Source organism: Schistocerca serialis, chromosome 4, assembly GCF_023864345.2.
Source record: "Schistocerca serialis cubense isolate TAMUIC-IGC-003099 chromosome 4, iqSchSeri2.2, whole genome shotgun sequence".
Lineage (NCBI taxonomy): Eukaryota > Metazoa > Arthropoda > Insecta > Orthoptera > Acrididae > Schistocerca > Schistocerca serialis.
The window spans coordinates 283,966,303-283,981,742 of NC_064641.1; the positions used below are offsets into that span (position 1 = coordinate 283,966,303).

Genomic DNA, 15,440 nt, shown 5'->3' on the forward strand with positions numbered 1-15,440 from the left:
TCCCTCTGTTGCTTGTTTTAATTTCCCCATTTTCTTTTCACCTTGTTACTCACTAAGTCCCCGATTTTATCGCCTGTTTTTTATTATTATTTATTCTCCTGCTCTTTGTCAGAAAATCTGTAGGCTGCAGAGCGGCGTCCTAAGCTGCTGCCAGCCCGCCCCCTTTGGGGGGAATTGAAATTCAATAAAGAAAAAAAAAAAAAAAAAAAAAAAAAAACTCTGCTTGCTGTTATTTCACCACGATGCCGTATCTCCCTCTGTAGGAGGAAGTCAGCACAATATTTTCGTAGTTTGGAGGGGAAATTTGGTGGTAAGTTTCGTGAAAAGACCTCGCCGCAACGAAAACGGTCTTCTTTTTTTTTTTTAATGACTGTCCCCCGACAAGCTTTCATATTCATTTTACCCTATCTCCTGTATTGCGATAACGCAAAACGAATTGCCATTCTTTGAACTTTTTCGATGTACTCCGTCAATCTTATCTCGTAAAGATCCCATAGCGCGCAGCCATTTCCTAGAAGAGGATGCACAAGCGTAACGTATGCGGTCTCTTTAGTAGATCTGCTCCACCTTCTGCCAAAAAAGCGCTGTCTTTGGTTCGCATTCCCCACAAAACGCAAAATTTACTATGTGATGGTTCCACTTTACGTTGTTCACAATTGTATTCCCTATGTATTTAGTTGAATACCTGACAGTATTCAAGAAGATAAATGTTGCTGGTCCACGCACTGCTCGCAGACCATTTGCCGTCTACATCTGCACTCCGCAAGCCACTTTCGGCGTGTGGTGGAGGGTACTTTGTGCACCCTTTCCTGTTCCAGTCGCGAATAGATAGCGGGAAGAGAGTTGCCAGTAAGCCTCCTTGTGGGCTCGAATCTCTCTTTATCTTCATGGTATTTTCGAGAGATCCACGAAGAAGAAAGCAGTATATTTGTTAACTCTTCTGTTAACGTGTGCTGTTTGAACTTTAACAATAGTCTGTATCGTGATGCAGAACGATTTTCTTGTAGCATCTGCCACAGCAATTGCTCGATCATCTCTGTGACTCTTTCGTGCTTACTAAATGAATCTGTAACGAAACGCACTACTATATTTTGTGGCCTAGCCTCTGTAACATCGTTGGATGGCGTTTCCGGGCAAGACTTCCTATCCTCTGTATAGCCCCCCCCCCCCCCCCCCCCCCCAGGCATCCTCTACAACCTCACGAAATTTGACAGTGTCGTTTTGTTACGCTCAGTATGCTTTCTACTACCTCTTCATTTTGTTCTTTATCCATACCCTTCGTTTTTAACATTCGTTTGTAGAACTGCTTTTCAGATTGCAGTTCATAGGGAGTCATGATTTCTTCACATCTCAGGATCAACTGATCTCTTCCTTTATTTGAGCTTTTTCACAAATTTCTTTTTCCCCCGGTTCAGTTCAGCATCTACTCTGGAGTTATTGGATCTATCCATCTAATTTTTAATATTTTACTATAGCACCACAATTCGAAATCTTCTGTTCTCTTCTTGTCTCAAGAGTTTTTCGTCCACATTTCACGTTTGTAAAATACCTCTGAAAAGATTTCCTAACACTTAATTTTATATTCAATGTTAACAAATTTTCCTTTTATTACTATTGCCAGTCCGCATTTTGTATCCTCTTTACTTCGGCCATTCTCAGTTATTTTGATGCATAAATAGCAAAACGCATTGACTGCTACTGTTGCCTCACTTCCCTATTTAATCCTACCAGCATTCCATTACCCGTGTTTTGCTGTTGTTGTTATTGTTGTTGTTCATTTTCAGTTCTCCTTGCGAGGGACTGTGCATTCTGTTCAATTGGTCTTCCAAGTCCTTTGTATGGACATCGGCAAACCTCAAAATTTTTATTTCTTGTCCTTCAACTTTAAATCCTACTCCATATTTTTCTTTGGATTCCCTTACTGCTTGCTCAATGTACAGATTGAACAACAGCGGGAGCAGCCTGCAACCCTCGCACCCTTCTCAACCACCGCTTTCCTTTCATGCCCTTCGCTTCTTATAACTGCTATCTGGTTTCTGTACAAGTTGCAAATAACCCGTCGCTCCCTGCATTTTACCCCTCCCACCTTCAGGACTTCGAAGAGTGTTTTCCAGTCAACATTGTCAAAAGCTTTGTCTAGGTCTACAAATCCCTTTCCTCAGACTATCTTCAAAGATAAGTCTTCGGGTCTTATGGTCTCGCATGTCCCTACATTTCTCTGGAACCCAAACTGATCTTCTCCGAGGTCTGCTGCTACAAATTTCTCCATTCTTCCGTATATGGTGCGTGTCAGTATCTTGCAACCATGACTTATTGAACTGACGGTTCGGTAATATTCACATCTGTCAGCACCTGCTTTCGTTGCAGTTAGAATAATTACATTCTTTTTGAAGTCTGAGGCTATTTCGCCTGTCTCATATATCTTACATACAAGTTGGAATAGTTTTATCATGGCTGGCTCTTTCTTTCCATATGTAACAGACTAGGAAAAGGACATGGGCGGAAATAGTTGCAATACATGTGTGATTCACTTATTGACTTTTTTCTGTTTAGTTTTAAGTCTCGGATTAACATCAACAAGCCCACGGCCACCCAAGCATTATAAGGCGAAATTAAACGAAATATCTCTACATTTATATAAAACCGCTATTAAAAATTTCACGACAAGAGTGCCAATAAAGCTGTGAAGGTCATTTACCGTGTGTGTTGCTCACTACATAATTCTCAAATGTCTACATTAAAAATCAGTAAATATTACCATGCTTTGCTACAGAATGCCCTGTTTCGTTTAAGATTCACATCTTGCGCTCTTATTGTAACAATCATTTGTACTGGACACGAGTTAGTCGCTGTGTCGTGGTTGTAATGCTATCGTGCTGGTGGCGGTGCAGCATTTTCAGCGAGGAGGAGATCGCGGAGATCCGTCGCGTGCGGCTGTACGACGTGATCGTGAACAGCACCGACGTGGGGCCCGACGACATCCAGCGGAACGTCTTCTTCTGGACGGCCAGCGACCCCTGCCCGCAGCCCGTGCAGCTCAACGCCAGCCTGCTCGAGCCCTGCAAGTACCTCAAGGGACACGACTACTTCGAGGTGTGCCACAGACTACATTTTTTTTTTTTTTTTTTTTTTTTTGTCATCAGTCTACTGACTGGTTTGACGCGGCCCGCCACGAATTCCTTTCCTGTGCTAACCTCTTCATCTCAGAGTAGCAATTATTTGCTTGACGTATTCCAATCTCTGTCTTCCTCTACAGTTTTTGCCCTCTACAGCTCCCTCTAGTACCATGGAAGTCATTCCGTCATGTCTTAGCAGATGTCCTATCATCCTGTCCCTTCTCCTTATCAGTGTTTTCCACATATTACTTTCCTCTCCGATTCTGCGTAGAACCTCCTCATTCCTTACCTTATCAGTCCACCTAATTTTCAACATTCGTCTATAGCACCACATCTCAAATGCTTCGATTCTTTCGATTCTCTTCTGTTCCGGTTTTCCCACAGTCCATGTTTCACTACCATACAATGCTGTACTCCAGACGTACATCCACAGAAATTTCTTCCTCAAATTAAGGCCGGTATTTGATGTTAGTAGACTTCTCTTGGCCAGAAATGCCTTTTTTGCCATAGCGAGTCTGCTTTTGATGTCCTCCTTGCTCCGTCCGTCATTGGTTATTTTACTGCCTAGGTAGCAGAATTCCTTAACTTCATTGACTTCGTGACCATCAATCCTGATGTTAAGTTTCTCGTTGTTCTCATTTCTACTACTTCTCATTACCTTCGTCTTTCTCCGATTTACTCTCAAATCATACTGTGTACTCATTAGACTGTTCATTCCGTTCAGCAGATCATTTAATTCTTCTTCACTTTCACTCAGGATAGCAATGTCATCAGCGAATCGTATCATTGATACCCTTTCACCTTGTATTTTAATTCCACTCCTGAACCTTTCTTTTATTTCCATCATTGCTTCCTCGATGTACAGATTGAAGAGTAGGGGCGAAAGGCTACAGTCTTGTCTTACACCCTTCTTAACACGAGCACTTCGTTCTTGATCGTCCACTCTTATTATTTCCTCTTGGTTGTTGTACATATTGTATATGACCCGTCTCTCGCTATAGCTTACCCCTACTTTTTTCAGAATCTCGAACAGCTTGCACCATTTTATATTGTCGAACGCTTTTTCCAGGTCGACAAATCCTATGAAAGTGTCTTGATTTTTCTTTGGCCTTGCTTCCTGCCGGCCGAAGTGGCCGTGCGGTTAAAGGCGCTGCAGTCTGGAACCGCAAGACCGCGACGGTCGCAGGTTCGAATCCTGCCTCGGGCATGGATGTTTGTGATGTCCTTAGGTTAGTTAGGTTTAACTAGTTCTAAGTTCTAGGGGACTAATGACCTCAGCAGTTGAGTCCCATAGTGCTCAGAGCCATTTGAACCATTTGGCCTTGCTTCCATTATTAGCCGTAACGTCAGAATTGCCTCTCTCGTCCCTTTACTTTTCCTAAAGCCAAACTGATCGTCACCTAGTGCATTCTCAATTTTCTTTTCCATTCTTCTGTATATTATTCTTGTAAGCAGCTTCGATACATGAGCTGTTAAGCTGATTGTGCGATAATTCTCGCACTTGTCAGCTCTTGCCGTCTTCGGAATTGTGTGGATGATGCTTTTCCGAAAGTCAGATGGTATGTCGCCAGACTCATATATTCTACACACCAACGTGAATAGTCGTTTTGTTGCCACTTCCCCCAATGATTTTAGAAATTCTGACGGAATGTTATCTATCCCTTCTGCCTTATCTGACCGTAAGTCCTCCAAAGCTCTTTTAAATTCCGATTCTAATACTGGGTCCCCTATCTCTTCTAAATCGACTCCTGTTTGTTCTTCTATCACTTCAGACAAATCTTCACCCTCATAGAGGCTTTCAACGTATTCTTTCCACCAATCTGCTCTCTCCTCTGCATTTAACAGTGGAATTCCCGTTACACTCTTAATGTCACCACCGTTGCTTTTAGTGTCACCAAAGCTTGTTTTGACTTTCCTGTATGCTGAGTCTGTCCTTCCGCCAATCATATCTTTTTCGATGTCTTCACATTTTTCCAGCAGCCATTTTGTCTTAGCTTCCCTGCACTTCCTATTTATTTCATTCCTCAGCGACTTGTATTTCTGTATTCCTGATTTTCCCGGAACATGTTTGTACTTCCTCCTTTCATCAATCAACCGAAGTATTTCTTCTGTTACCCATGGTTTCTTCGCAGCTACCTTCTTTGTACCTATGTTTTCCTTCCCAACTTCTGTGATGGCCCTTTTTAGAGACGTACATTCCTCTTCAACTGTACTACCTACTGCGCTATTCCTTATTTTTGTATCTATAGCGTTAGAGAACTTTAAACGTATCTCGTCATTCCTTAGTACTGCCGTATCCCACTTCTTTGCGTATTGATTCTTCCTGACTAATGTCTTGAACTTCAGCCTACTCTTCATCACTACTATATTGTGATCTGAGTCTATATCTGCTCCTGGCTACGCCTTACAATCCAGTATCTGATTTCGGAATCTCTGTCTGACCATGATGTAATCTAATTGAAATCTTCCCGTATCTCCCGGCCTTTTCCAAGTATACCTCCTCCTCTTGTGATTCTTGAACAGAGTATTCGCTATTACTAGCTGAAACTTGTTACAGAACTCAATTAGTCTTTTTCCTCTTTCATTCCTTGTCCCAACCCCATATTCTCCTGTAACCTTTTGTTCTACTCCTTCCCCTACAACTGCATTCCAGTCGCCCATGACTATTAGATTTTCGTCCCCCTTTACATTCTGCATTACCCTTTCAATATCCTCATACATTTTCTCTATCTGCTCACCTTCAGCTTGCGACGTCGGCGTGTATACTTGAACTATCGTTGTCGATGTTGGTCTGCTGTCGATTCTGATTAGAACAACCCGGTCACTGAACTGTTCACAGTAACACACCCTCTGTTATACCATTTTCTGCTGCTGTTGATATTACCCGATACTCATCTGACCAGTAATCCTTGTCTTCCTTCCACTTCAATTCACTGACCCCTACTATATCTAGATTGAGCCTTTGCAGTTCCCTTTTCAGATTTTCTAGTTTCCCTACCACGTTCAAGCTTCTGACATTCCACGCCCCGACTCGTAGAACGTTATCCTTTCGTTGATTATTCAATCTTTTTCTCATGGTAACCTCCCGTTGGCAGTCCCCTCCCGGAGATCCGAATGGGGGACTATTCCGGAATCTTTTGCCAATGGAGAGATCATCATGATACTTCTTCAATTACAGGCCACATGTCCTGTGGACACGTTACGTGTCTTTAATGCAGTGGTTTCCATTGCCTTCTGCATCCTCATGTCGTTGATCATCGCTGATTCTTCCGCCTTTAGGGGCAATTTCCCACCCCTAGGACAAGAGAGTGCCCTGAACCTCTATCCGCTCCTCCGCCCTCTTTGACAAGGCCGTTGGCAGAATGAGGCTGACTTCTTATGTCGGAAGTCTTCGGCCGCCAATTCTGATTATTTATCAAAATTTAGGCAGTGGCGGGGATCGAACCCAGGACCGAAGACGTTTTGATTATGAATCAAAGCTTAAAATGTAGACGCTATCTACATTATAAGGCATGACCAAAAAGTTTCCATATGAGGGCATCACAGCAGCTTACATTCAACCCAGTGTGACACTGATGCCGGTATACAAAAAATGACTTGTAGGCGAGGGGTTAGTGTGGCCTTCCAAGGAAACTTTTTCGTCAACCCTTATACTAAACGGCTAACCCAGCTCACGACACCCAGTACTGTTTGCAGGCTGCCTCTCACCCTGCTTACACAGGCAACAAGAATTTGATTTTCAATGATTTGTTTGATTATTGACCGACTCTAAAAATTGAAAATGCAGTCATAATCTACTTTTTAAGCGTTATAGTCTTATGTTTTAGGTTTTAACAGGAAGATAAGTATTACAGTTAGAAACTGCGTTTCTCTCAGCGCACAAATACCCATATTATATTCAACCAGTATTTGACAATGGCAGTACTTACTTTCAAACCTTTACGAAACATTTTCCCGCTGAAAGCTCTCACAAAATAAGGAAAGAAAAAATGTTTATCCCTTACTACACTTTTGTTGTTCATTCAATTAAACTGCCACATCAGGCATGGCGTTTTAATTTACGCTCTAAGACAAGAAAAGACACATTACGGAGGAATTATCCGAATGGCACGAAAATCGGTAGATATGATGCACATGTACAGACAAACAAACGATTACAATTTCAGAATAATTGGATGAGTTATTCAAGAGAAAGAGCATCACAAATTGAGCAAGTTAATAATGCATTTATCCATCTCTGGTGCTTATGCAAGGCATTGTGGCCCTTATGCAAGCACTTATTTGGCTTGACATCGACTGATAGAGTCGTTGTATGCCGTTGAGATATCGTACCCAATTCTGTCCACTTGCCGCTTTACGAGGCGTGTTTTTTAAGTTAAGTACCGTTTTGAAGTTAAAAAAAGACGTGCTAAGATATCTCAATCATTTTATTTTTACATGAAAGCCTGTACCTTAATCTACTTTTCTACATAATTTCCGTCAATATTGAGGCACTTGTCATAACATTGTACCAGTTTTTGAATACCCTCCTCATAGAAGTCTGCCGCCTGACTTGTTAACCACTGCATCACCACTGTTTTGACTTCGTCATCGTCCTGAAGACGCTGACCGCCCAGGTGTTTCTTTAAGTGCAAGTCACTGGGCGCAAGATCGGGGCTGTACGGAGGATGATATGGAGTTTTCCATCGAAAAGACGTGATGAGATCTTTGGTCTGATTCGCCACATGCGGACGGGCATTGTCATGCAGCAAAACGATGCCCTTGCTCAACTTCCATGGACTGTTTGCTTTGATTCTGGAGAGACGTAGGCCACCCATGTTTCATCGCCCGTAACAATTTGGCTTAAGAAATCATCAGCGCCGTTGTGGTACCGCTCAAGGAAAGTCAATGCACTGTCTAAACGTTTGGTTTTGTGCAGATCCGTCAACATTGTCGGTACCCAACGAGCGCACAATTTGCGGTAATTCAAGTGCTCGGTCACAATGCCATACAAAACACTACGAGGAACATTAGGAAAGTCATTCCGCACGGAGGAAATCGTAGAGCGTCTGTTTTCTCTCACCTTATTGTCCACTTCCTGCACCAAACATTCATTAACAACCGACGGACGCCCACTCTGTTGTTCATCATGCGCATTTGTGCGGCCATCTTTAAATGCTCTCACCCACTTTCTTACCATTCCATCACTCATAATGTTTTCTCCGTAAACTGCACAGATCTCACGATGAGTATCGATCGCTTTTAGGCCTTTAGCACTAAGAAATGTTATATCAGCCCGTACTTCTCAGTCGGCGAGACTCACGATTATCGGAGGGATCTTAAACACTCAGTACACAACGTAAACAAGGAAGAATCAGACTGTAACGGCGTCAATGCGTAGATTAAAGTACAGGCTTTCATGTAAAAATAAAATTATTGAAATATCTTAGCACGTCTTTTTCTTAATTTCAAAACGGTACTTACGTAAAAAAAACACCCTCTTACGTCTTCAAAATCCCGGAATGGTTGGAAGTACTGCCCATAATTCTTCAAACGATCTCAACTATGGAGACATCTGGCGACCCCTCTGGCCAAGGTAGGGTTTGGCAAGCTCGAAGACAAGCAATAGAAATTCTCGCCGTTGCGGTCAGGCATTATCTTGCTGAAATGGAATCCCAGGATGGCTTGCCGTGAAGGGTAACAAAACGGGCGCAGAATATGGTCGACGTACTGTTGTGCTGTAAGGGTGCCGCGGATGACATTGAAAGGGGTTCTGCTATGAAAATAAATGGCAGCCCTCACCAACACAGTGGCTGTCGGGCCGTATGGCGGGCAACAGTCCGGCTGGTATCCGACCGCTGTCCGGGGCGTCGGGACACATCTTCGGCCTGGAATCTCATTGACTGGAGTGGAACTGTCTTGAGTGATGAGTCCCGCGTCGTACTGAGCCCCGATGACCAGCGAGGACATGTCAGGAGACGCTGTCAGGAGGACATCCAACAACTCTATGACGCCAAGCCGAATAACTGCTTACGTAAGGGTCACAGGTGGACCAACGCGTTGTTGACTTGCTCATTTTGTGAAGCTCTTTTTCTTGAATAAATCATCCAGTTTTTCTGTAGATGTACAACACATCTAACGATTTCCGTCCCATTCGGATAACTCCTTCGTGGTGCACCTGGTTTTTTTTTTTTTCTTGGAGTGTAGTACTTCTCTACTACTTACTCGATTCGCAACACGTTTTGTGGGCAGTATCCGCATATACCACTGAATGTGCCTGCAGAACTACATCATTGTCGACTTATAGTTCAGGAAATATGATGTTATAAACTTTGAGCCACGAGAATAATTAGCTTTTCCTTAACATAGAGCGCAAATTACTCAAACTATACTCACCCAGCGCGTGATAATGAGACCACTAAGATACTTGCAACAAACTTTAAACACAGTTTCAAACCTTATCTAAACTTTTCCTCGCTTACTTGCTTAACGTCATAGATTTCACACATTAACTCATTTGTAATCAGAAATTAGAAGCTACTTTATACATTGTATTTCGATTCTGTTCACTGATATCAACGACACCTATTCACTAGATCCGTTTCTTAATAAGCATGTCGTCAGTGAAGGCTGTACCTCGCTTCCGTGTTTCCTTTTTAGTCAGTCAGATTGGACTCGTTTATTTCCAAAAAGCATGAGTTTGTAACATACCATGAGATTATTCAGTATATCTGCAGATGTACAGGCTGTCCCGCCTAAGGCCTGCAAGAACTATGTTAATTTTGGCATGATGGATTGCGTCTTGAAAAAAAAATCCAAGATGAACGTAAACGAAAGTTAAACAGTGGTAAAGGAATATTGTCCAAATAAATCAGGCGTATCTGTGGGAATTAGGAAATTACACACTAAAAGTAGTGGACGAGTGTTGCTATTTCAGCAGAAAATATATGGTGGACAAAGTAGAGACGATGTAATTACAGACTGGCAAAAGCAAGAGAAGTGTTTCTGAAAATAATAAATTTATTAACATCGAATATAAATTTAGTATTTAGGTAGGCTATTGCCAAGGTATTCGTCTGAAGTGTTGCCTTGAACAGAAGCGAAAAGTGGATGACAGACAGTTCAAACGAGAAGAGAATTGACTCCTTTGAAATGTAGTGCTACGGAAAGATGCTGAAGATTATATGGGCAGAGAGAGAAACTAATGCGGAGATACTAAATCGAACTGAGCAAATATAATCGTGGGAAAACTTGACTAAAAGAAGGTATCGGTTGATAGGACATGTCGCGAGGTGTCGAGAAATCGTCAGTTTGATAATGGTGGGGCGTGTGCGATGTCTTGTAGAGGGAGTCCGAAGCTTGAATACGGTAAGTAGGTGGGAATGGATGTAGGTTGAAGTGGTTATGCAGAGATAAAGAGGCTTGCGCGGTATAGGCCACAAAAACAACCAGCAAGAAAATATTTCAGACAAAGATTGTTTGCTTCCAAGAGCTCTAAGCTACCGAAAATTATTTCAGCGACATATTCTAAAAATATAACGGCTGCAAGTACATCTCCTTGTAATTTTTAGAATGCGTCATTCAAGTGATTTTCAGCAGCCAGGTAATCTTTGTCTGAACCATTTTCGAGTAACGTCGTAATTAAGCGACTCTTGCAGATACCAGAATTACGTGGGGCATCGTTTACGTCTGGAGTTGTACGATTCTACCAGCAGGCCAAACAATGACCTAAGTACAACAAAGCCCCTTTTGTACTCTGCCAGGAGACGATAGCGTGGTCTCACACAAGTGTACGGCAACTCCATGTCCTTCGCAGAATCCACTCGTCGTCTACCCCATGAACACCAAACAGGAACAACACTAATGCCATCTGGTGACCGCTCTACCTGTCTCTGAGAAGTGCAACTCTAAATCATTTACATATCCGCCAGTGGAGCGAATGTGTACAAAGTTAATTTGACATCTGACCATGTCTTCTGGATGCTTCATTTTTTTCAGGATGTGTATATCCCACGTGCATTATTTGATGAAAAATAACATCGAAACCTTTAATTACAAAAACATTTATGTTGTCTACGCAAGCGGTAGTCATCAAGGACCTCAAACGAAAAATACGCTAGAAATGAATCATCGGAATGCGCTGAATCTGTACTTCGACTCTCGTGCAATACTTGTTACACATTAACTAACAGCCCCTCCTTGTTTATCATGTTGCTTCTTCATAATACACCGATTATGCTTTTCAATAATAGATCATTCGTGGTGATCTGATGCAAAGATTTTAATAGTAATAACGATAAAAAAAAGTAAGCTCAGGCTTCAGTTAAGGCGCTTTTATTGTATTTATTTCTTCGCTCCATACTATTGACATGTAAACTTCTGCCAAGCGATTTTTATCGAAGATAACAAAACATATTCTTTTAATGCGAATAAAGTACCAATTTTAAATTTTTAAGAGAAGGGTTCTTTTGAGTATGTTGGCGAGATGAGTTTCCTGGTGGTTTACATTAAAACAAATTAATAGTCTATTTACATCGTCTGAGAAAAGTGAAGATCATGGCTGTTTATTTTATTCAAAAGGCCTGCAAGGGGCAGTCAAATGAAAACCGAACTCCCGTCACAACGGAACCACGGTGCGGTTCTATTCAAACGTTGTCCCCACACGAGATAAGACAATTGTCCACTGGGAGACGAGGCGATCAGTCCCTGTTTCGTGGGACGCGGTCGGCCGCTGACGAATCCACAACCGCACTCTTGCACTTCCTCGTCCGACTGAAACTGACGTCCACTCATGCCTCTCTTCAGGTCGCAAAAGATGTAAAAATGACGCAGTGAAGCATCCGAGCTGCACAGAGGATATTCCGGCGTTTTGACTTTATGGCGTGTCGTTGTTTGTGCGAAATGTCTTCAAAGCGCTACACATTGATTGTGGTTCGACGATCGAAGGACTAGGCGAGCCGAAGGACCTTGCCGTCTAAGAATATCATCATCCTGGTCTTATTGGAACATGAATGATTAGCTCTGGATTTCTTTGGCGGGGAAGTTTCCACAGTTTGCTTTGCCCTTTGCTCTCGGACTGTTGGAATACTGTCGGACGGAATCATCTACACTCCTGGAAATTGAAATAAGAACACCGTGAATTCATTGTCCCAGGAAGGGGAAACTTTATTGACACATTCCTGGGGTCAGATACATCACATGATCACACTGACAGAACCACAGGCACATAGACACAGGCAACAGAGCATGCACAATGTCGGCACTAGTACAGTGTATATCCACCTTTCGCAGCAATGCAGGCTGCTATTCTCCCATGGAGACGATCGTAGAGATGCTGGATGTAGTCCTGTGGAACGGCTTGCCATGCCATTTCCACCTGGCGCCTCAGTTGGACCAGCGTTCGTGCTGGACGTGCAGACCGCGTGAGACGACGCTTCATCCAGTCCCAAACATGCTCAATGGGGGACAGATCCGGAGATCTTGCTGGCCAGGGTAGTTGACTTACACCTTCTAGAGCACGTTGGGTGGCACGGGATACATGCGGACGTGCATTGTCCTGTTGGAACAGCAAGTTCCCTTGCCGGTCTAGGAATGGTAGGACGATGGGTTCGATGACGGTTTGGATGTACCGTGCACTATTCAGTGTCCCCTCGACGATCACCAGTGGTGTACGGCCAGTGTAGGAGATCGCTCCCCACACCATGATGCCGGGTGTTGGCCCTGTGTGCCTCGGTCGTATGCAGTCCTGATTGTGGCGCTCACCTGCACGGCGCCAAACACGCATACGACCATCATTGGCACCAAGGCAGAAGCGACTCTCATCGCTGAAGACGACACGTCTCCATTCGTCCCTCCATTCACGCCTGTCGCGACACCACTGGAGGCGGGCTGCACGATGTTGGGGCGTGAGCGGAAGACGGCCTAACGGTGTGCGGGACCGTAGCCCAGCTTCATGGAGACGGTTGCGAATGGTCCTCGCCGATACCCCAGGAGCAACAGTGTCCCTAATTTGCTGGGAAGTGGCGGTGCGGTCCCCTACGGCACTGCGTAGGATCCTACGGTCTTGGCGTGCATCCGTGCGTCGCTGCGGTCCGGTCCCAGGTCGACGGGCACGTGCACCTTCCGCCGACCACTGGCGACAACATCGATGTACTGTGGAGACCTCACGCCCCACGTGTTGAGCAATTCGGCGGTACGTCCACCCGGCCTCCCGCATGCCCACTATACGCCCTCGCTCAAAGTCCGTCAACTGCACATACGGTTCACGTCCACGCTGTCGCGGCATGCTACCAGTGTTAAAGACTGCGATGGAGCTCCGTATGCCACGGCAAACTGGCTGACACTGACGGCGGCGGTGCACAAATGCTGCGCAGCTAGCGCCATTCGACGGCCAACACCGCGGTTCCTGGTGTGTCCGCTGTGCCGTGCGTGTGATCATTGCTTGTACAGCCCTCTCGCAGTGTCCGGAGCAAGTATGATGGGTCTGACACACCGGTGTCAATGTGTTCTTTTTTCCATTTCCAGGAGTGTAGTTGCACGTTAACGCCCTCCCAACACCGCTAATGGGGCGAAAGCTCCACTTCAGCGATTTGGTTGGGAAACAGTGCAACATCCTTCGTGCAGCTCAAGTCTTTCATCATGTGATTTTCACATCTTTGGCGACCTGAAGAAAGACGTGTTCGGATGTCGGTTTCAGTCGATCGAGGAAGTGCAAGAGTGGGTGCAGTTGTGGATCGCTCAGCGGCCGACCGCGTTCTATGAAACAGAAATTTATCGTATCATCTCGCAGTGGGCATATTGACTTAACGCATGTGGTGATTACTTTTGAAGGAACCGTTCCATGGTCCCACTGAGTCGAATGTTCGGCATTATTTGACCACCCCCTCAAATGTGGTCGATTAATTTGTATTTGGAGTTCTGACGTTATGCGACGAGTTCAGATGTAAGAGGGTACGTAGAGATAGTTTGGATCTTAAGTCAGTGTTATTAGAATGAAGTCAGGGTATGAGGAACAGGGAGATGCAGGGATAGATGTAGTGGTCTGCCAATAGCCAATTTTCGTTTGGAGAAGACAATAATGTATTAACACTGTCTTTGAAATTTTATTGGAGGTTGTAGCCAGCGCTTAACTTTCAACCTGTTCCGCAGGGCAGTGAGGTCCCGTACATCTACGCGTGCCTGTTCCTGGGCTTCGTGCCCATCTTGTGCGCTGGCTGCGGCTATGGGGTGATCAAGCTCCAGAACAGGAGGAGGCGGCGTCTGCGCATGCGCCAGGAGGAGCTGAAGCAGCGCTGCGTGGACAAGATGGCGGTCCGGGAGTGGCTGCACGCCAACCACCGCCGTCTGGTGAAGGTGCGCTTCGGCCCAGAGGCAGCCATGCACACAGTCGACAGGAAGGGCGAAAAGCTGCGCACCGTGTGCTTCAAGGGCTACGATGCGCTCACCGTCGAGGAATCGCAGGTAAGATACATCTCTGTGGATAGGCACTTAATGCACGATATAAATGTCTTTTCTGGGCTTCAGAAATTTGATATTTGTGCGCTTTTGCAGCTCCAAATTCCCCGTCAACCTCTATACAACAAGTCATTCCATTGTCCTCATTCCTTCAGTTTACAAGAGCCATTTCACAAAATGTATACAGTGTCTGTTGGCATCGCTGACTGACTGACTGACTGACCAACTGACTGGCTGACTAAAGTGCCTCTTGGAGGTCTTCTTAGTTTAGCTGTTGCTAAGTTACATGGGAAGATGTATGAAAGTTGGGCACTTCAGACAATAAAAAAACAGCTAAGAGATACTTCTGTATGGACGATACTTTCGTTCCCTATGCTGATGACGAGTGGAATGTCTTCTGGGTACATATGAATATCATAAAGGCAAATATTCAACTTTCTAAAGAGAGAGCAATGGGCAGCTTATTGCAGGATGTATATATAGTCAAACATGTGGCACAACTCTTGGCCATAAGATGTACAGAAAACCAAAAATACAGACAGAGGCCTCTGTAAAGAATCTTACCATCATCCAAAAAAATTGATTAATTAAAACAGCTGTGTGTATGAGAAATAAGGTAAGTGAGCAAGAAGAGGTGAATCATCTACAGTCATCATTTACCAAAAACTGTGGAGAAATATCGAATGTCAAATCCAGAAGGAATATTGTTCATCCTTGAAACTATTAGACGTATAACGTCTAACAACAGCTAGAGTGTATAAAAATCCATGAAGTTCTGTCCAATTATATAGGCCTCTTGGCCTACTGGAACCGCAAAAAGAAGTAAGCTTACATTCGTGAAAGGGCACAGTAGTCGCACTAGAACGCTGTAGATGGTGTGAAACTAATACC

General features: G+C 44.1%; 1 protein-coding gene across 1 annotated transcript in view; it reads left to right on the top strand.

Moving 5' to 3' along the window:
- LOC126474174 (dual oxidase) overlaps nucleotides 1–15,440 on the top strand; it is a 547,064-nt gene that overhangs the window by 456,322 nt on the left and 75,302 nt on the right. The window contains exons 10-11 of the mRNA XM_050101634.1: nucleotides 2,892–3,093; nucleotides 14,244–14,555. Coding sequence (XP_049957591.1) covers nucleotides 2,892–3,093; nucleotides 14,244–14,555 — 514 coding nt within the window. The remainder of the gene's footprint in view (nucleotides 1–2,891; nucleotides 3,094–14,243; nucleotides 14,556–15,440) is intronic.